This window comes from Sceloporus occidentalis, unplaced genomic scaffold (genome assembly GCF_023333645.1).
Source record: "Sceloporus occidentalis isolate IW3139 unplaced genomic scaffold, rSceOcc1.0.p SCAF_27, whole genome shotgun sequence".
Classification (NCBI taxonomy): domain Eukaryota; kingdom Metazoa; phylum Chordata; class Lepidosauria; order Squamata; family Phrynosomatidae; genus Sceloporus; species Sceloporus occidentalis.
The window spans coordinates 8,400,490-8,422,165 of record NW_028317007.1 but is presented as its reverse complement, the minus strand read 5'-3'; the positions used below and the strand labels follow the sequence as shown (position 1 = coordinate 8,422,165).

At 39.3% G+C, this 21,676-nt stretch overlaps 1 protein-coding gene across 1 annotated transcript; it reads left to right on the top strand.

Moving 5' to 3' along the window:
- Nucleotides 1-2,934: 2,934 nt before the first annotated feature.
- On the top strand, nt 2,935-19,091 carry LOC149299900 (cilium assembly protein DZIP1-like). The gene is made up of 18 exons (XM_089485853.1): nt 2,935-2,940; nt 4,231-4,794; nt 5,300-5,384; nt 8,509-8,633; nt 9,202-9,369; nt 10,076-10,216; nt 11,062-11,202; nt 12,294-12,342; nt 12,916-12,993; nt 14,507-14,557; nt 15,121-15,260; nt 15,412-15,613; nt 16,144-16,285; nt 16,367-16,420; nt 17,104-17,330; nt 17,561-17,694; nt 18,493-18,658; nt 19,006-19,091. The coding sequence occupies exons 1-18, from the start codon at nt 2,935-2,937 to the stop codon at nt 19,089-19,091; spliced, it is 2,559 nt and encodes an 852-aa protein (XP_089341979.1).
- Nucleotides 19,092-21,676: the final 2,585 nt, after the last annotated feature.

The following is a 21,676-nucleotide window of genomic DNA, read 5'->3' as shown; positions in this document are numbered from 1 at the left end:
TGTGTGGATTGGTATATATGTGTGTGGATTGGTATATATGTGTGGATTAGTATATATGTGTGGATTGGTATATATGTGTGTGGATTGGTATATATGTGTGGATTAGTATATATGTGTGGATTGGTATATACGTGTGGATTGGTATATACGTGTGGATTGGTATATACGTGTGGATTGGTATATACGTGTGGATTGGTATATAGGTGTGGATTGGTATATATGTGTGGATTGGTATATATGTGTGGATTGGTAAGTGTGTGAGAGTGATGGGTGTTATGCTGTACCATTTCCAATGTCTTTTTCATGATCTAATTATGCTCTAAAAGTACATCATAACTCCCATCACTCTATACTGTTCCATACAGTGGCAGAGCTGGGAGGCAGAGGCCTTGCACCCTCACCGCAGGACTCCTGAAAGGTAAGTGAACTTGAAAGAGGGAGAGGGTAGATAGTTAGGAGGGGGTAGATAGGGAGAAGGGCGTGAGACGGGGGAAAGGGGGTAGATAGGGGGAAAGGGGGTAGATAGGGGAGAAGGGAGTGCGAAGGGGTAGATGGGGCAGAAGGGAGTGAGAAGGGGTAGATAGGGCAATCATACTCCTATCATGCCAAGTCTGCGAGCACATCCTGGAATCTGGGTATGCCTGGGCATGATAGGAATGTGATTGCTGTTAACAATCATATATATATACATATAATATTGTTTTTTAATTGTTTTGTCCTATTTTGGTGTGTTACTTACTTTAAATAAAAGGGTTTTTTTTATGGTGTGGGGAGGTCATATTCGGTTTCGGACAGGTAAATGCTGCATTTTCGGTTTCAGTCCAGAATTCGTTTCGGTGCATCCCTACTACTAAGCCAGACAATGAAGTGGTAGGCCTACACCACAACAATGTTTGGCGTAGTATATAGTGATTGGGGTTATGCTGCACTATTGTCAATGTCTGGCTCAATATATAGTGATAGGGATTACGCTGTACCACTGTCAATGTGTGCCTCAGTATATAGTGATAGGTGTTATGCTGTACCACCGTCATTGTCTGCCTCAGTATATAGTGGTAGGTGTTATGCTGTACCACCGTCAATTTCTGCCTCGGTATATAGTGATAAGTATTATGCTGTACCACCGTCAATGTCTGCCTCAGTATATAATGATAACAGTGAGAAGAGGCAGAGGTGGTAGATAGTGATACAGGGGGATAGATAGTGAGAAAGGGGAGTTTTGTTACAAGTTTTTATTCCTTTCTTTTTTTGGGATGGGGGGGCACCAGAGGAGTAGTCCGCACAGGGCGCCAGAACACCTAAGGCCGGCTCTGCCTTAGAGTGGCGGACCCGGTTGCAGTTGCGGCGGGCTTAAGGGGCTCTGCCTTAATGCGGCCATATACAGTCAGTCCGGTCCTGACTGGGCCTATTTTAAGGTAGGAGCCTGGAGCTGCAGCTCCATCAGCCCCTAAGTCAATCCTGCCCTGCCACAGGCGCGGTCGCAGTTGCTGCTTGCTCTGGCAACAAGGTAAATAGGGTGAGGGAAGGGGCTGCAGTGAGAAGGGGCAGAGGGGGGTTAGGTAGTGAGAAAGGGGGAGAGGGGATAGATAGAGGCGGTACATATTGAGAAGTGGGGAAGGGGTTACATAGTGAAAAGGGGGAACATAGTGAGAAGGGGCAGATAAGATGATGAGAGGGGGTAGTGTGAATGCGTATGAGAATGAATGAATAAATGTGTGGATGAATTGTGTGAATGCGTATGACAATTAATGAATTCATGTGTGGATGAATTGCTTGAATGATTTGTGAGACTGCATTAATGAATGTGTTAATGATTTGTGTGAATGATTAAATGCAAAGATGGTACATGAAGGGTGGGCTTTAACAATAAATAAATAAATAAATATGGGCTGCTCAGGCTTAAATGCCCGGGCCTATTTTTTGTCCCAGTCCGGGCCTGACCATCAGCATGCTTGGGGTTCCAAGAAAGAAGAAGAAAAACACTCTGGGACACGTGAAGGGATTTACTTTCCCTTTTTCCAAATAAACAAGATTCAGCATCCTTTAAGTGTTCTAAATTCTAAATGTTTTGAGAAAAGTGAGTCCCGTTTTCACTAAGCGTTATGCACACCCATAGCTTGCAGCGGCAAGAATTTTGTGACCATTTATTTATATAGCGCCAGCACATTCCGTAGCGCTGTTACAACAGTAAAATAAATTAAGATCACATACAATAACAAACTGGTACAAAATGAGAAGAGGGCCCTGGCCTTGCAAGCTTACAATCTAGTCGGTGGTTGAAGTGAAATAGTATGACAAGGCTGCTTGGATGGGGATGAGTTACTTGAGTCAGGATGATCTGTAGAGGTTGTTGTCAATCTTCTAGATTTTTTGTAGTATTTTTGTACACAACTTCACAACAAAACCAATATACTAAGTGTGAAAAAACAAACAAAATACAAGGCAATGTATACCCTGTAATATTCACTCTATGATTGTCAGAAAGATGTGGGAACCTAGGTGTGGCTGGCGAGGTGTCAGGCTGGTTTAGAGGGGTCGCCATTAGGGGGTAAAAAGAGTAAGGGTGGTAGGATTTCCAGCTCTTAGGGGGGCAGGATTATAGGGGTTAATTATTCTTCCACTCCCCCCCCATACACAAATTCAGGCACTGTCTTTACATTTGGGGTAATTCCTAATTCAGGACACTGGAATCTGGAAATTGTTGGGTTTTTTTTTATCAATGTAACTAGTTGAGTAACAAGTTACTTAAAACCTATAAAAACTGACTTTTCCCCCTCATGTTTCCGATATATTATGAAAAATAAAAAACATTATCTTCTCCCCGAAGAAAAATAGATGTACATGTTGCGTGGCTACTGTAAAAATAATAAAGGGGAGTTATGGTTGAATATTTTTTGAAAACCTTCGTAAAAAGGGGGTTAAACACCCGCAAACATGGCGGTGAATTTGCAGAGAAAATGAGGTACTGTAAAGTGTATTATCGTTTATAAGACAAGCTCAGACAGCGCGTCCGCCTCGCACACAGGCGCACGGCAGGGATGCCAATGACGAAATCAGATCTGGGCGGAGCCTCCAGCCGTTTGGCATCGGATTAGCTAAAACAAGATGCTTTCCCAAACTTGTGGGCGGGGCGTATGCTAGTAGCCATGGAAACGGTGCGGACCACCCGTAGTACCCCCAACCTACTGACTATGGCTCAACGAGTCCCCGGATGAAGAAAAGGAGGAGAGGAAATGGTAAGAACGTACATGGGATTGGGGGGCATGGCGAGGGCTGTGGGGTCAATAGGAGGAAAACTCGGGGCGCCGGGGATGAGGGGAGCGTGCATACTCACTGCTGGGCTGCGAGAAAGAGACGGCCTGCGGTGAGCTCTGTCTGGGGAGTGGGGGTAGCGGAGGCTGAATGCAGAGTCACTTATCTGTGCCCCAGGGTGATTGTTTTCTGCAGAGGCTGTGGTGATGTGTGTGTGCGGTGTAATTGTATGTTGTGTGTGTTCTGTGTAAGTGTGTGTTAGTTTGTTGTGTAGGTGCGTGCTGTGTTGTGTGTGTGTTAGGTTGTGTGTGTAGTGTAGGTATGTGCTGTGTTTTGTGTAAGTGTGTGTTAGGTTGTGTGTGTGTAGTGTAGGTGTGTGTTGTGTAAGTATGTGTGTTGGCATCCACTGTCCCAGTGCCATGCTGCGTGTTAGGAGTTGGAGTGGGGGCAGGTAAACCCTTGGCTGTGTGTGAAGCTGTGACACTGATGGGGGTTGCAGACTGATTTCCAGCAGCAAGACACAGCATGTATTATCCCGCGCGTGGAGTGCATCACAGAACGTGAATGACCCCGCGCGTGGAGTGCATCACAGAACGTGAATGACCCCGCGCGTGGAGTGCATCACAGAACGTGAATGACCCCGCGCGTGGAGTGCATCACAGAACGTGAATGACCCCGCGCGTGGAGTGCATCACAGAACGTGAATGACCCCGCGCGTGGAGTGCATCACAGAACGTGAATGACCCCGCGCGTGGAGTGCATCACAGAACGTGAATGACCCCGCGCGTGGAGTACATCACAGAACGTGAATTATCCCTCTCGTGGAGTTCATCACAGAACGTAGGGGTAGCTTTGCATTCGTCGTAACACTTTTAGAACATTTTAATTGTTCTAGGGTTGTATTAAAATAAAACATTACATAAATGTTGCATTGTTAAATAACAGAGTAACTGGTTATTGTTTGTTTTTTTGTTTCAGCCTGTCCATGACGGGGTCTACTATCTGTTTGAGTTAGAGACTCCTCCGTTATCATCCGTCTGTGTAGCTGATCCCCGGGCATCCCATCGTTCTAACACAGCTTTCCAGATGCCCTCTTCGAACAATGGGACTGTTTTCAAGTTCAGATCACGCCACGAGAGTGTGGACTGGAGGAGGATCGGGAGCATTGATGTGGACAAAGTGGCCAATGAGCTGGACTTTAACACACTTCAGGATAACATCATGAACATAACCTATTGCAATGTGGAAAATGAGAGATGCCCGCACTGTAAAAATTGCTTGGATCCCATATTGGTCAAGCTGTTTCGCCTTGCACAGCTATTAATTGAGTACCTGCTTCATTCTCAGGAGTACCTGACCTCCTGCCTGCAGACATTGGAGCAGAAGGTGCAGGCTACCCTCAAAGAAAAAGAGGAAATAAAACTCAAAATGGGGAAACAAAGTGAAGAAGTCAAGAAGTTGAAAGAAGAGTGCAAACATAGGAAGGCCATGATTGCCACCCAGCAGATGATGATCACTTCTGGTGCAAACTCTTATAACAAAGTAATCCTTTGTACTAAATTCAATAACTCTTTATATTACATTAGGCATTATGTATTTCATAACTTATTTGCTCTCATATGAGGTCTATTTTCAGGGCCTGAAATTCTTCCTATATAAATAAGCATGCCAAGCGTTGAACAGCAGGGCCAGCTGCATTTTGGTCTACTCCTACCAAGCTCTTTCTTCATCACTATACAGGAACTGTATAGTATATAATTAAGGCCGTGGGGCTTCTTCAAATTCTCCTTACTTACTGGCTTATGCTTTATGCAGGGCTAGGACTTCTTGCTGGAGAACCTGCCAGTATTGACACTTCATTATGAATATTGAAGTCAGGGAGTTGGGACCACAACTCTGCTGTGGGCCTCAAGTGTTTCGACTAGAGCACTTGACCAACAATTTTTGTATGCAAGTACATTGTATATAGATATCTGTAATAATGTTTATTTTTTTTGTTTGTTTTTTAAATGACATTATCAATTTATTTAACATTTTTCCCCACTAGTGTCATCATTGTGACAAGGCGTTTGTGAACTATTCGTATTTGCAAGGTCACATACAGAGGCGGCATCCGGAAGAAGCAAGATGTGGTAAGAAATGTTGAAAGCCAAATTTAGTAATATTTACTATAAGAGTAAATTATAGAGATTAATTCATACTGAACAGAAACGTACATTGTGAATGCTAGCAATAGGTAAACAAATTACTGAGCATCTATGGCTTGTTGTGTAAAGAGTAATCCTCATTGACGTTGATGGGCATTTAGCTCGTATGCTAAAACTGAACAAACCAAACCTGAGATGGTGATGCAGAGTCTTCCCCTGATTACCAGACTTGGGGTATGATACATATTGTACATATGTTGTCATATAAAGGGACACTTAAGTATGCCAGGCAGATCCCTAAACAGTCAATGCATATGAAGGCACTTTGTCAGTACTTTCATATGCATTGTTTAAATTTAAAAATAAAAATGTCCTAAAAGAGATGCTGCAGAGCTGGAGCTACCAACCCCCTCAATGGTCTGGGGGTCTCACCACTGCGCAAATGGGGGTCTTAATAGGCCATGTCTCCTGCAAGGAAACTAGCCTGGGGGCAAGTGCATATTGACGGATCCATGCATTTGCCAGGAGGGCTCCCCATACATTTAAAATGTATATGATGGCAGGGGTGTCTCCCACATGCCTTTTGGCGAACAGCAAACATGTCTGCTTATTTTTTCTTTAAGCAGTGTTTTTTTTCTGGCCACTCTTCCGTAAAGCCCAGATCTGTGGAGTGTACGACTTGAAGTGGTCCTATGGACAGATACTCAAAGCTCCTTCTGAGTTATCTTTGGTCTGTTTGTTGCCTCACTGATTAATGCTTTGCTTGGTCTGTAAGTTTTGGTGGACGGCCCTCTCTTGGCAGGTTTGTTGTGGTGCCATATTCTTTCTATTTCTTAATAATGGATTTAATGGTGCTCCGTGGGATGTTCAAAGTTTTGGATATTTTTTATAAGCCAGCCCTGAACTTCTACACATCTTTGTCCCTGACCTGTTTAGAGAGCTTCTTGGTCTTCATGGTGTCGCTTGCTTGCTGGTGTTGCTTGCTCAATGGTGTTGAAGATTCTGGGTGTATATACGCAGAGATCATGTAACAGATCATCTGACATTTAGATTGCACACAGGTGGACTTTATTTAACTAATTGTGTGACAGATCTTATTTGGGGGTTTCATAGTAAAGAATTATTCTTTAGAACTTTTCTTCATTTCATGAAATCCAAGTGAAAAAAAAACCCATTTTAATTCCAGGTTGTAATGCAACAAAATAGGAAAAATAGCAAGGGGGTGAGTACTTTTTCAAGGCACTGTAGGACACCAGTGGAGGGATTTGTTTATGGATGTTAGGCCTAGCATTAGCATTTTGGATAAATTATAGGGGAGACCGTCAAGACAAAAGAGAAATGCCAACCAGAAGAGTGTTGAAATAGCGAAGGCAGTTTTTGTGGCTTCTTAGGAACGCAAGAGATGTGGATGAGAGTGAGGTGGATCCAAGAGATGTTTTCTAGATGCAGGCGGAAGGTTCTTGTGATGGATTGACTGTGAGGGATGACGGAGATGACCCCAAAGTAGTTAGCCTGGTTAATGGGAGAGATAATAGTGTTGTTAATGGATATTGGGAATTCAGGTACTGAGATGGAAGAAGGGAAGATAATGAGTTCAGTTTTAGATGGATTAAGTTTCAGGTAACGTGACAAGCAGACAAGCAATTGGGAATACGGGGCATGAGAGAAGAAGAGAGTTCAGAGAAGACAGGTAGATTTGAGTATCATCTGTTTATATATTATACTGGAAGCCAAATGAGTTGATTCGTTTTCCAGTAGATGAAGTGTAGAAAGAGGAGAGCAGAGGGCTAATGTTGTATCCTTGGGGGATGCCAACAGAACGTGGAAGAGATGAAGATGTCCTGACCGTAAAGCCCACAGAGAAGGAATGGTTAGACAGATATGAGCAGATCCAGGAGAGAGCCGTATCTCTTACACCTATAGATGAAAATGGGTCAAGAAGAAGGTGGTGAAAGACAATATCAAAAGCAGCAGTGAGATCCATGAGAATTAGCAAACCTTTGGTTATGGCAGAGAGCAAGTAATTTGATACTTTTGTTAGAGCTGTTTCGGTACAGTGAAGGGATCTGAAACCAGACTGTAGAGAGTTCAGGAGGGAATTAGAGGAGAGGAAGTTGGCTAAGCAATTGTAAACAATCTGCTCAAGCAACTCAGAGGCGAAAGGAAACAGGGAGATATGGCAGTAGTAAATCAGAGAAGTGAGGTCTAAGAAAGGATTTTTAGAATGGTTGGGTTAGAACATGCCTACATCTTTGTTCTTAGGACAGTTCTAGATTACATGGAACGATTAAATAGGTGGGATTCCTCCAGTAAGTCATCCATTACTTTACTTCATTATGTCAAACAGTTTTTCCTTTTATAATCGGTCATAAAATGTTTGTGGATCTTTAACATGATTGTCAAACTCACCTTGAATCACACTTTTGCATATGAGAGTTCTAACCAAATGAAGTATGCATTATGCAGGTCATGTACACCCACCTTACAGGAGAAGCTCAATAAGGTTTTTTTTTCATAGCAAATAGTAATATCAGGAACTTGAAATGTTCAGTTCTCCTAGAGTTAGTGAATACACTCCAGTTTGGTAGCATAAACACTCTGATGCCTAATTTAAAGAAGCATATTTGAGCAATTCAAATTGTAATCATGAGTAACTTTCTAATAGTATCATTTAGTAAGTATAGTTTTTATGCTCTGTGCAATATGTTTTACGTATTAATTTTATCATGTATATTTTTTATATGGATTTCTCATCTAGCATGAAAAAACTCTTGGCAGGGTCAAGAGCACAGAAAGGCTTCATCTTGGCTGCATCATAAAACCCCTTTGCTTGCAATGAAAGAAGATAAAATGCGTACTTCATCCTCAAGGGGGCGTTCTAGCACCAATAGTTTTTGTTTTTGTTATATTTATTTTTTGTTTCGTTCTGGCAGTAATTACTGAAGTGCAGTATGCTTTTCAGATAAAGCACGATCTGTCTTTGCCGAAGGCATAATAAAATGAGATTTCAAGGAAATTATATTGTTTGGACTTAACATGCATTGAGTGTAGCACATTTAAACATAAAGATATGTATATTCTCAAGATTCTTTTTTTTATATTTTAAAAGAAAAACCAAAGTCTGATACAAGCGGTAAATTACAGCAGGAAATAAACCTTCTAAAGGAAGAATTAAAGTTGACCAAGGGCCAGCTGGAGACCGAAAAGGCTGCACATATAGAGAGGATGTCAAAGGTAGGGGGCAAATGCCAGTTTTTATAACAGAACCATAATACAACCTAAAATGAATAATGTCCCGGCAGTAGGAACATGAAATTGCTCTATGTGTGTTGTTAGTATATGTGGTAGCCTATAATATTGTAGTCTACTCACCAGGCTGGACCCAATTCTGAATAAAAGTTAGTCTGGAAAATGATGGCACAAGGTCAAGGTAAACCAAATTTCTCAATTATAATAACAAACTGAGACATTTGGTTTACCTTGACATTGTGCCATAATTTGACTGATGCATTACCAATAAAGACAAACATTTATTCGGAATTGGGTCCAGCCTTGTGAGTACCAAAACCGGTATATGTCCTGCCAACCCGTGCTAGACAATTTGTTTGCAGATGTTTAGGTGAAGAGTTCAGCTTTTTTCATCAGCTGTTGTCCATGTAGTTATAAAAGCTATAATTATGGCGGCTGTGTTGACTCAGAATCACTGTTTTAGTACAAAAAGGTTAAGGGATCCATGTTCTGTTTGTAGATTGATGTATTTTAGCTAGTACGGTTTCCATATATGTGCTTGCCTTTTCAATAGATGCAAGAAAACAAACAAAGAAAAGAATTTGAAGAAGAAATCCTCAAAAAGTTTGAGAACTGGAAAGCAGAAGAAAACAAGAAATCTGCAAATGAAATGGAGAAAGTGAAGGAGATGTTTATGAAAGAGTTCAAAGAACTGAGTGTTAAGAACAGCTCTTTAGAAGAAGTGAGCGCTTCCAGCTTTCACCTATCACCTCAGTCACATAAACTAGCTTTGATAAAGTCTTGTGTGTTAGTTAAAACAGTAAATGTTACTTTATAAGCAAGAAGGCTGCATACAGCAAGGGTAGCCAACAGACCCCCCTCCAGCATTTGTGGGGCTTCTTTAGCCTACACTGACCAAGCATCATTATTATTATTATTATTAATATTATTTATTGTTTTATATAGTGCCATCCAATTCCGTAGCGCTGTACAATGGGTGGACAGGACATAACAAGTAGTATGTAACATAACAAATTGACTTACAGAGACAACAGGTGAGGAGGGCCCTGCTCAAACGAGCTTGCAATCTAGATATGTGGGATATGTAGTTCTACAACAGCAGAAGCGTTATCTATCACTTATCACAGTTATGAAATATAAAAGTGGTGCTTTTATGGCTAAGAAACCGATTGCAAAGAAGTAGAGTTTCAGTCCTATAAAGTATTAAAAAACATAATGGCAGCTTAATACTGAACTCTGACACTAACATACATTTTCCAAAGGTCAAAGCAATTTCCATGCAATTAAGACTTGAATCGGAACTGCTTTTGGGTTCCTTTCCTGTGTCTGTCCTCATAGACATTCCACTTCATACCACTGCTTCAATATAGATAATGCTGTCATTCTGAATTTTAGATTTAATCTTTTGGATATGTATTTAATTTTAGGAACTACGGCAAATGAAGAAAGACACTTTGTACAGCAAGTCTGGTGTGGGTGTTCTGCACGAAAGCCCCAGTGGTGGTAGAGAACAGAAGTCCAACTACTCACATGACATTGGAGCGGTGATGGAACTCTTGCATACGCAGGTAAATGTTTGACGTAGGTTTTATAGGGTCACATTCTGTAACTGAGAATTATACAAATTAGTAGAGGTTTTACTTGAGGACACTTTTCATTTTTTATAGCAGTTTAGAGATAAATATATGAAGCCTTTTCCTTAGGTGCTTGTCCTCAATACTAACCTGTGGGTGATTAGTTACATGTTAATGAAACCATTAATGACTATGATGGATTCTTATTCCATAATTAGAATTTAAATACTATACTTGATTCTGTATATAATGATGTCTTTAGATTAAACTGTAATATTTTTAATAGCATGATTTCTTTATGTTTTGTAGCATAGACTGGAGTTTACTCTTTCAACTTGTTTGTGATCAATTACAGTATTTTAGTTTAGGCTTTTTCAGTCAATATATTCTTTTTTAATTGAAAGTCTGTGTTTTATGAAGGAACAGAAATTGGAAAACAAAATACATCTGCTTTGCCAAGAACACGACAAAGAAAAGAAACAGGTGCGTAGGTTTGTTTGTTAAAAGAAAACCATACGCACATTCATTTGCATTTCATGAATTTTCCCTTAGGATGCACCAAATCTGAATTATTTCAGTGATTTAAAAAGTTTTATGAGTCACTAAATCCATACAACTAAAAGTTCATTGTTTCCTGGATACGTAATTGATTGTGATCGTTCATTTCTAGCCTGCATCGCTAGTTTTGTAATATGGGATTTAATTCCTTTTGTTTTCTATGTCTCCATGAAGTGCAAGATTTTAGTGGGTTCCTCGTGTTTGTTAATATCAATCTGAATTTGTATGTGCTGGTGTTTTGTTATGCAGTACGTCAGACTACCTTCTTTATATCTTTTTAGCTCACATCCCAAATAGAGAAGCTAAAACGGTCATTAAGTGAAGATCAGAGGTTGCAGAATGATTTGAATCAGAAGCAAATGCATGAATTTGAGCAGAAAATTCTGGAACAAAACGAGTTAATCAGGTCTCAGAAGGAACAGGTGTGTACATATGCTGACAACATCCAGTTGATTGAAACATTTAAGTGATTTCCCAATTAAATTTAGAAATAACTTGCATAACCATAAGCTGTCCTTGTGGCTTTTAAGTGCGCATGGTGCTTTTATGCCAGGCAGCTAGTTGGATATCTAGAACTTAAGGTATCTCACTGATCACAGACCTTTTCGGCTGAGCTGGGCTGTGACATGGACAGTTCTGTGAAACTCATTAGGTTTTGTGGGTTGATCTGATAAATCTGTTACATAATCTAATGATAGATATTGACTTTCAATTTTTAAGAACACCTTGTTTGGTTTGGTCTCTAGACAGGGGAGGGCTGACAGGGGGCAGGTACAGCTGAGTGGCCTCCTGATTCCTTACCCCTCCCCATAACATACATAGTCACATGCATACATATACATTCACACACACTTAACACACTCACATTAACACACACACTAACACTCATATAAACATTCCCTCAAACACTTACGCAAAAACATACACCATCACACCTCATTCTGTCAGTCACACCTGACACATCACGCTGCGGGGTCACATAGCGCCACGTTCCGTGAACTCTGCCTCTGCGGTGGGATGGACTAGCCAGCCACCTAGGTGACAGAATTAAATAGCATCTAATGATATATCATGAAGCATTTAAAAAAATATATAAAATGGCTAGTGTTTCTTTTTTCTTAAAATAGTAGAAAAAGTGTCATGTGTTTCCTAATGCTTATACTTTGTGCAATAAATAGCAAGTCTACCAAAAATGCTGTGTCATGAGGTTTATATTCTACATATGTTTTGGGATTATAATGTCATATGTAAAGGTTAAGGCCTCACCTAGAGCTTTGCAATTTAAGAAGTGCCATTTAAAATCCAGGAATAAAAGACACCCATGCACCCCAACAGCTTCATACACAATGAGGAGCTTCCATATGTGAAATTGAAAAGTGTGACTACACATTTATTTAGGTCAGTGTTCTGTGCCCTGGTTCTACATACAGTCTTGACTCCTCCAGTTTATTAGCGAGTAAACATATCCCTGTTTATTTGTGTTTGATTAATTGGTGTTCATGTGTTTCTGCAGATAAAGAAAATGGCTATAAAGACATCAGCATCTGTCCCAAAGCATACAGGTAATACATATATTTCCACATGACCTTATATTTAAACAGATTTTCAAATGAAATATTAGGTAGAGCTTATTTGGACTGTAAGAACGCTAGCGCTACCCACACCAGTGCATACCAGTGTATCAAATACTGGATCCCTTAAACATAAAACCACAGGCATAACATGGGGGCATATGGCAGACTTTTTATTCTACAGAAAACTATGTTTTATGCACCCTTATATGTCCTTGATTGGTGCATAATGTTGCAGCCACTTCTAAATACATATTACAATACTTATTTTTTAACCCTTGTACTCGGTATGCATTTTATTTTAGTGGACTGGTGATGGGGGCTATAACTAAATGGGTAACTGGGATAATCCCCTAGCTGCCCTGGTTGATTAAGCACTTAACTTCATCATTACTATTTTTATAAGGTTTTTGGGTACTATTTAGAGATTTTGATATTCTGTGTGAATGGCACAAAGCAAAATGAAAGTTCTTTAGAGGGATTTTCTTTATGATTTGACTCATTATTTTAGCTACAGTTACATTCAATTAAATGTTTTTTAATTTAATTGCTTTGTTGCCTTAGTTAATGTTGCGTCAAGGCCATCTGTAGTATCACAGGAAGATGAAGCGGAAGCAAAATCAAACTCATTGGTAGCACGTGGTGAGTGTTCTTATGTCTTCCAGTAGAATAACCACCAATCACAACAGTATGTTTATAAGTGTGTGTGTGTTTACCTGCATGCGGTGTTGATACAAAAATATTTATTGTGCATTTAAAATGCAGTTGAATTTTTTAACAACTTTTTTTATGCTGGAGAAACAGGGTGTGAAAAATGAACCTTTTCTTTATAGTTGCATGAATTCAATTGCTTACTATTTTCGCACAACAAAGCAAGACATCAGTGCACAAACAGCAAATACTATTTAAAATGTGATGTGGTGGCACGCTAAGAAATACCGTATTTGCTCGATTATAAGACAAGGTTTTTTCCAGAGCAAATGCTCTGAAAAATACCCCTCGTCTTATAATCGAGGTCATCTTCTAATCAGACCTCTTTCTGCTGGGGCCAGGCTGCTTACCGGGCTTTGGTTGCGAGCAGCGTCTCTGCTACTAGCAGCAGGAGAACAGGAAGCTAGAGGAGTGTCACATAACTCTGCCTCCCCCCTCCTTCCTCTGGGGGCGGGGCCAGAGAAGTTGCTCGCACAGCCGGGCCCCTGCAGAAGTCTGCGAGTGGGAGATCTGCAGTTCAGGTAAGGGGGTGGGGGAGGGTTTTTGAGCAAGTATGTGTGATTAATGGAATGAATGAGTATTTAAATGTTTGCGAATGAGTGTGTGTGTGATAGCATGGATGTGTAAGGGGGGTGGTGCTGGTAGCATGGCATAGGGAGGCTGTAATCCCACTACTATCATCCCCAGGTTCCAGCATGTACTGGCTGCCTTGGCTTGATAGGAGTGTGATTGCTGTTAGCAGTTATATATATATATATACCTCCAGAAATGCATTTTAACCCCCTATATGCCCCTCAGCCCCATGATATGCCTTTTAATCCCCTATATGCCAGAGTGGCAGATAGGGGTATAAGGCATATCATGGGGCAGAGGGGCTTATAGGGGGTTAAAAGGCATATCATGGGGCACAGTGGCATATAGGAGGATATAAGACATTTCTGGAGGCAGAGTGGCATATAGAGGGTTAAAAGGCACATCATGGGGCAGAGTGGCAAATAGGGGGGCAGATGTGCATAACTGGGGGGGGGCAGGTTGGCAAATAAAAGGAAATAAAAAATATATATTTTTCTCAATCATAGCTTTTATTAAATATGAAAATTAGTTTACATGAATTAATATTTACTGGTAAAACTTTTTTCCTATAGGGTAGTCTTATATTCAGGCTTTTTGTTTTTTTCCTAAATTAATATTTTGATTTTGGGGGGTCGTCTTATAATCGAGCAAATACGGTATATGGCCATATAATGTGACGGAATCCCCAGTATTTATGCCTCAGGTAGCTGCCTTTACGTAGTATTTGCTGGATGTGTGCTGTCTACCATTTTGCCATTTATTTATCTTATGCACTGCCCTGCCTCTAATTCAAGCTGTGTATTTCCAGTGATTCTTTACTTTTTTGATTTTTCCGTTTCTGTGCATTTCCTTCTGTCTTGTTTGCTAATAGAGCAGTTTCATATCCTGGAGCCCATTATGGAGCTTTCAGAGGAGGACAGAGGTAACGCTGTCATGGTCATCATGTTGTTAAAATGTTCTTTTATTAATCATTTTTCACAATGCTTATTACTGTATGTCTATGCATGTTGACAAATATACTTATTGATGCGATCAATTATGTCTCAGTCACTAGTGTGAAAAGCTAGACCAGGGTTGTCCAACCTGCGGGCCCTACAGCTGCTGCAGGACTATATCTCCCATATTCCTCAACTAGCCCCTTAGCTAGTATGAAGCATTATGCATTATGGGAGATGTAGTCCTGCAGCAGCTGGAGGGCCGCAGGTTGGACACCCTTGAGCTAGACTGTTGGAAGTGTAAATACATAATTGTAATCTTGCATGTTCCATTGGTCTTTGCTGCACAGCGGTCCAATTACTTCATTGTGTTGTAGCTGCAAATTGTTGAGAAAATTGCAGCACTTCAACCCCTTCAGTCCCCCACTTGCTGACTCTTGTGTTATTTCCATTATTATTATTTGGTTTATAGTTTGTAGTGTTTTTTTTTCTTGCAATACATTTGATTACAATATATTATATCAACATCCTTTTTTCTATGCAATTACAGATGTAGCGATTGAGAAGAAAACAAGCACTAATCAGAATTTTTTAAATGCCATAAAGAAGAACAAAATGCTCTCTAAAGAGCTGAGGTCCATAGTGGAAGAGGGGCTGAATGAAAAACTTGAGGCCTTGGGAGTTAAACCGGTAAGTTTGCTAGCAAGCACTTTTATATTGTATTTTATATGTAAACTCTCTTGGTATGAAGGATACCAAGCGGTGCCAACAAAAGTATGACATGTTAAAGTTCCAACAATGATAATCTTTTTATATATACATTTGATCTATAAATGTACAGGGCACGCGTGGTATGTCCCGTGAAGACCTCAACAGAACTTTAAGTGTAATGCAGTCGTCCAGAGAAGAAAAAGAAAAGCTGTTACCAGAAATTGCATATTATCGGTCAAGCCTTCTCCGTCTTGCTAGTTCCAAGGCTGAGGAACGTGCATCATCAACATCGTATTGTAAACCACCTCATGCATCAAAATTATTAGCTGAGCGTAAGGGTTTTTCATTAACTAATTTATTATTTTTTGAATAAGTTTAGGGTTGACTGATTTTATCACATTGTTTCCTTATGCAAAAACTGTTAGAGCAGGTGTATCAAGAAGTACTAGTCTGACCTTTACATTAAGACATTAAAAGGCTAGACAAATTAATGAAATATGTCCCCAAAAATAATAAGAACTCTGATTGGTTGTTTTGGGACGGAATCTCTGACATGAAAGAAAAGATTTTATAGCCCCCAGGGAATTGCCAAAATAAAAAAATTGCTAAACTTTTTGGCATCCGATCCCACTAATAGAATAATTTTTTTTGATCATGACACAGCATTTCCTTTATTTAGACGTTATACTGAAGTAGAACGTCTACTGCCTTCTCCCTTTGCAAAACACTGTACCACATCGTTCAGCCAGGGTGCAGTACTGAATCTGTAAAACACAAGTTCTATTTTTTCATTTAAATTACAGTTAACAAAATGAAGAATGTTTCTATGCATGAAGACTGTTTATGCTTATTTCCCCCACAGCCGAAACACCAGCCTTCGAAAGTCCATCTTCAACATTAGTGCTAAAGAAATCCAAGTCCAAAACATCAGTATTGAAATGTTCTCAAGATGAGTTCCAGACTCAGCCACAAAGCCCTGTGCCCATAAAAAGCTCCACACCAAAGTAAGACCCTTATCTGTTTGTTGTTATAGACATCGACCTTTAAAGCATTACATTGGCTGATAATGGATGTCTTTTTTTTAGAAATAAAATCGTTTCTGTGAAGGACTGCCGTCTGGCGAAGCGTTCCAGTATTACGTAAGTTTCTGCCTCTGGAACTTGATGATTAACCCCATAGTCATGGGTGTCCACAGAATTTTTTCTAGGAGGGGCAAAATATCATCCCTACTTTTCTCATCTCCAACCCCAATACCTTCTCCCCATTACCTACGTTTGTTGGCTCAAGAGAGGAGTTTCCTAGTGGGATTCAAATGTTAATTACCCATTAATAGGAAATATACGACCACAGTAGTAGTAGCTAAATGTGCAACATGAGAACTTTAGTTTACGATAGCTGGGGTGGTATTAGCCAAGCAGGCAGAAGGTAGTTTACACTCATCCCCATAGGTATGTTTTGCAGAAAGAAAAAGACTTCTTGCAAATTATATAGGTGGTAAAAGCAATCTCGCTGCCTGGCATTAAATTGAAAAAGATGGGGTTTTTTTGGAATGCAAGTTTCTGTCTTGTAAATTCTGTTGTTAACGCGTACATTTTTGCTTAGTACATTAGTTAGTAGATTTATTATATGGATTTGATTTTGTGTGTGTAATTGAGTTATCCATTTTTGAAGAGTTGATCTCCGCACATTATAGTTTTGTATGACAACCACTCGTTTATTGTCTGATGGTATTTTGCTGTCAACGTCACTGTTTCACTTTGCACCTTTTTTCTACGGTGTTTCAGTTAATTTGTTTCACTCTCCTTATTCATTTTTACTTCAGCACACCACCCTTTAGCTCGGATGAGGAAGAAGAGGATATGAACGGAACTCCTGTGCAGCTGTTCAGGTCTGCTGATCTTTCAAAACCAAAAACTTCATTTGACAAGAAGGGTAGCGGAGGCTTTGCAGTAAACAGTGACTCAGAAGGAAGTTTACTGGAAGAAGCTGAACCCCAGAAAGAGCATAAGCAAAATATTCAGATAAAAGCTCCTATCAAGCCAGCAAGAGGTGAGAATGACAAAGACAGCTGTATGTGGTGCATAAAACAATGCATGTCTCCACTTCATTGATGACAGCAGCTAAATACTGTCAAGAGCTTAATAAGAGCTGGCCTCCTTCCATTTTCTTGTAATCAAGCTTCTAACATCAAATAATAATAGAACATTTAAACATCATTTATTAAATTTTCTCTTGAAAGTATATTTTTAATACACCCATATTGCATATTTATTATTTAGGAGCAACATTGGTGAGAGAACGTACAGAACAAATCGAGAAGCAGGTGGCATCCTATTCAAGTGAAAATAAACCAGCTGGCAGTGTTGATGTAACCCGGCCATTTTTGAAAAAGGATCCAGTTATGGAGTTTAAGGTGAGTAAACTTTTGTAGCATCAACACATTCCTGTGAAATGATTCAGAATCCCACTGGTAACTGGCAAATGAGATTTCATTGTTGAATATTAAGCCACAAAATATAAATGATAAATTGAAAAATATTTATTTAAATGTTACGGAAGCCCTACATTTCACTAATTTTGTATATCTTGTAGAGTATGTTTTATTGTGATCACATAAGAAATGATAACGTTCTAGTTATTTAACCCCTTAAGGACAATGGACAGTCCCTAAACCCATTAAAACAATGCATTTTGAGCCCGTACATGTATGGGCTTTGTCATTAAGGGGTTAAATCAGTGATAGTGGATAGTTTTGTGTACCTGCACCGTTGACATAACCGTTGTTGCAGCAGTGGAAGGCTAGGTTTCCTGGGAAGGGGCCTCCCTCAACCAAAATATTACATTTTCTCAGTTATATTCTGCTGTTTATGGCAAAAGATGGGTGTTATGGCTAAACAGAAACTGATGTGGGCTTTACCTCCATTGTATCTCCACAATGATGTGGGCTTTACCTCCACAATCTTCTATTGATGCCCTTACATTTTTGGTAAACAAATTGATCTTAACTTCCTTCTAAGTTCACCCTCTAACCATTCCTTCCACACATCAACTTCTTGTAATCCACCCCTTACCTCCATTCAGATTTCCCCTGTACATCTAATCTTTCGCCTGCTGAGCCTCTCTAATTCTTAATAAGGAAATAAACCTTTGTGACAAAATAGTTTCGGCAATATATGCATTTTATTTATGTTTTTGTTGGCTCGTCCATTAGGTTGATGACATCGAAGACAGTGATTTTGACAGCTTCTCTTTGGAAGAAGATGCATTTGAAGTGCCAAGATCTATGAAGAAACGACAAAATGTCGCAGTACCCAGGAATGGGTTTTCGCCTGCTCCTGTTAAAAGTGCATTTGGTCCTGCAAAATCAACCAAACCAGGTATTTGTTTCTTCTTTTTAATGAACATGTTAATAAAACACTGGCAACCAAATTAAATATTTACATTGTGCCAATAGTAGACTCTAAAAGTTCTATAGCATCTTCCATTGACAGAATGCATACATTAGCACCAGCAAACTCCCATCCCACTGCTCATTATGAAAGTCAGTCTCTATTTAATTTTGCCTGATCCACAGGCTACATTCATTGTGTGTGATCCATAGATATATGGTTACGTTACATTTAATGTATCTTACCAATTTAGCTAAATAGGAAAAAAACATTTATGTATATTTCACATATATCCACAAGTATGATTAAAGCTTACGTACATTTTTCTTTTACAGAAGCTCGTGAAGTAGATGCCTCCAGCACACTCGTAAGCTCCTTAGTTTCTGTAAGTGACTTCAGTGACTGTTCTGATCTAAACTAAGCAGAAGTCGTCTGCTGACAGTCTGAAAATACGCAGTCCAAAGTAGTTTTGTTGTCATTTAGGTGCATATATATATATGTATATATCTAGCTTTTTTTTGCAAATGAAACGCACTTTTTGTAATTATACATTTGATATTCTATTTTTATATGAGCCATATTTTTTTTCTTGTGTGTTTATGAAGATATTTTGGCCAGTGGTACTATATTTATATTACAAAGGTACGTTACAACATGAGTGTGTGCACATTACATCATTTTCTTCACTGAATTTAGAAAACAAGACATTTCTTATGCTTGTATTGTCCCATCTACAGACTTGGAAATATGTGAGAAGGTACAGGGTAAAGGTAAACCTATGTAAAATTCAGTAATAATAATATGAATTATTATGGCACCTTTTAAAACAAAAATAATTCTACTTATCTGAAAGCTGCCAAACAAAAAAAACAACTGCTAATCCTCACATCTACAAAAATATCGTGAATGTGTAGAGATGAACGTGCTTGTCGGCTCAAGAAGGCAAGTTGCTGATATCCAAGCACACGTTTCTGCAGCAGATATTGTGATGGATTCAATGAAGTGACTTTAAATATAGCACCAGGCTGCAAAATAACTGCATCTCTTCCTTCACCTCTAGTATACCGGGCACATTATGAGTCCTTTAACCCCTTCTTTTTCTGGCCGCACAGGACCTCTCTGCTCACCTAGACCATGTTCTGCTCCCCTGCTACCCCCTCTCCCAAGCTATCTCCTTGCAATACTTTAATAACGTGTAAACGAAACAAGCGCTTGCTTGTGTTTTAAAGTCTAGTGTTGCGTATTAATGCTGTTCCACTGAATTGAGAACAACATGTCTTATGCTAGTGAAAGAGATATCTTTTTTTATTGAATAAGCATTCAAAAGTTGTTAAAAGTAACTCCACGTGCTGCCATTTTTTTTACTGCTCTAATGTTATAGGTGCCATAAAGTTATGAAAGTCAATTTTTTGGAAAAAAAAAAAGGTACAACGGTTTTTTTTTCTTTATTAATTTAAAATAGTACTTTGTATTAAAAAAAAACAAAACTGTATTACAACAAATAAACATAATTGCATACTTGTTCAATACGATACAGGTGTTTTTGTAATTGTTAAGATCATACTGTACATTTACTGTGTGTTATCGCTAAAAGCGGATTCTACATTTGCATATTTAGATACAGTTTATAAAAAATACTAAGCAATAAAATTGTTTTTTATTTATTACACGCTGATGTCGGTGTCTATGATATACATAAATGCACGTTCTTTGACTATTGGCAAAAAACTCTGAGAATATAAGTATGCAAAAGCGAATTACAGGATAGTAAAATGGGACGGATGGTGTCTTGCATGTTACATATTCAGCTGAAACTGGTATCTGGAGCAATTACGTTATTCTACATCAGACTGGCCATCAGGTAGTTCTATAACTGGCAGACCATGGGAAGAATTAAAGCCATTGCAGGACATGGCCATGAGAGCCGTCACAGGGCAGCCCCTGGCTTCAGCCACAAGCCAAGCACTGCTGGTGGTTTATGTCCTTGCAGGAGTAGGTAGAGTTGAACAAAGCCCATATCATTTGTGGGTTGATTGGAAACCAAGCAAGGCAGAGACCCACAGGGATACCCAGCTACAAGACACATCATTATACAATGAAGTGAGATATAGGGGTGTGGATTCAGTTCCCCATCTGAACTCCTGACTTAAACTAAAAAATCAGATCTCATGTTAAGTGCACTAATCCAAGAAAAATGCACTAATTTTCAAATGCACCTACACACTGAGCAAACACATCTTGTAATCACAGCCCAACGTGCTGATTCCACATCTAAATCAAAAGAACTTTTCTGACTGATGTTAGTGTAATTACCACAGGTATAATCAACCCATCTTTCCCTTTCCACCATATGGAAGGCAGGGCACTGGGGTGACAGCACTTCCCTGCGCTCTTTCATTGATGGATGGTGTGAGGATCAAGTATCAAGTTTAGTATCAAGCTTAGACTATAATTCAGGAATTGTAATAAATAAGTCTATGTAGTATGTAACTTCTAATTGAGGAGTTACAATGCGCATAAGCAAGGTGTTTATTTCAACTTTCTACAGCGTGTAAGTCCATAGAAGACACGCTGATACTTGCTTTTAAATTGCTTAATAGTTTTCTATTGATTACAATGTAGCTTTTTTCCTTAGTGATCACAGTCTGGAATCCACTGATGTTTAGATAAAGCCTATAATCTGCTAGAGTAGAAAGCCGGTATTAGACTAACAAGCAAGGCTTAACACATGAACCAAAAAGCAACTTTGGTTCTATGTGATGTTAACACGTTGTTTTCCTTGATGTATGCTGGAGACTGCCTTTATTTTTACATAAGACAATAAACTGAAATTAGAAATAGGTTGTTAATATTCCTTTAAATTGTCAACTTGCCATTGTCGTACATTTAAAAAAAACTCCTCTGGGGGTAGATCCTTATACAGACCACTCCATAGATTGTGTTGCATGACGGCAAGGCAGAAAAAGCCACTTATAAGCTTTATAACCTGCCAGTAGCTTTTAATTT

What these genes read in the sequence shown, in the direction of transcription:
- LOC149299900 (XM_089485853.1), top strand. An exon ending in TCAGGTCTCAGAAGGAACAG is followed by an intron (nt 11,203 to 12,293) that starts GTGTGTACATAT and finishes GTGTTTCTGCAG; the next exon opens with ATAAAGAAAATGGCTATAAA. An exon ending in ATCCAGTTATGGAGTTTAAG is followed by an intron (nt 17,695 to 18,492) that starts GTGAGTAAACTT and finishes CTCGTCCATTAG; the next exon opens with GTTGATGACATCGAAGACAG.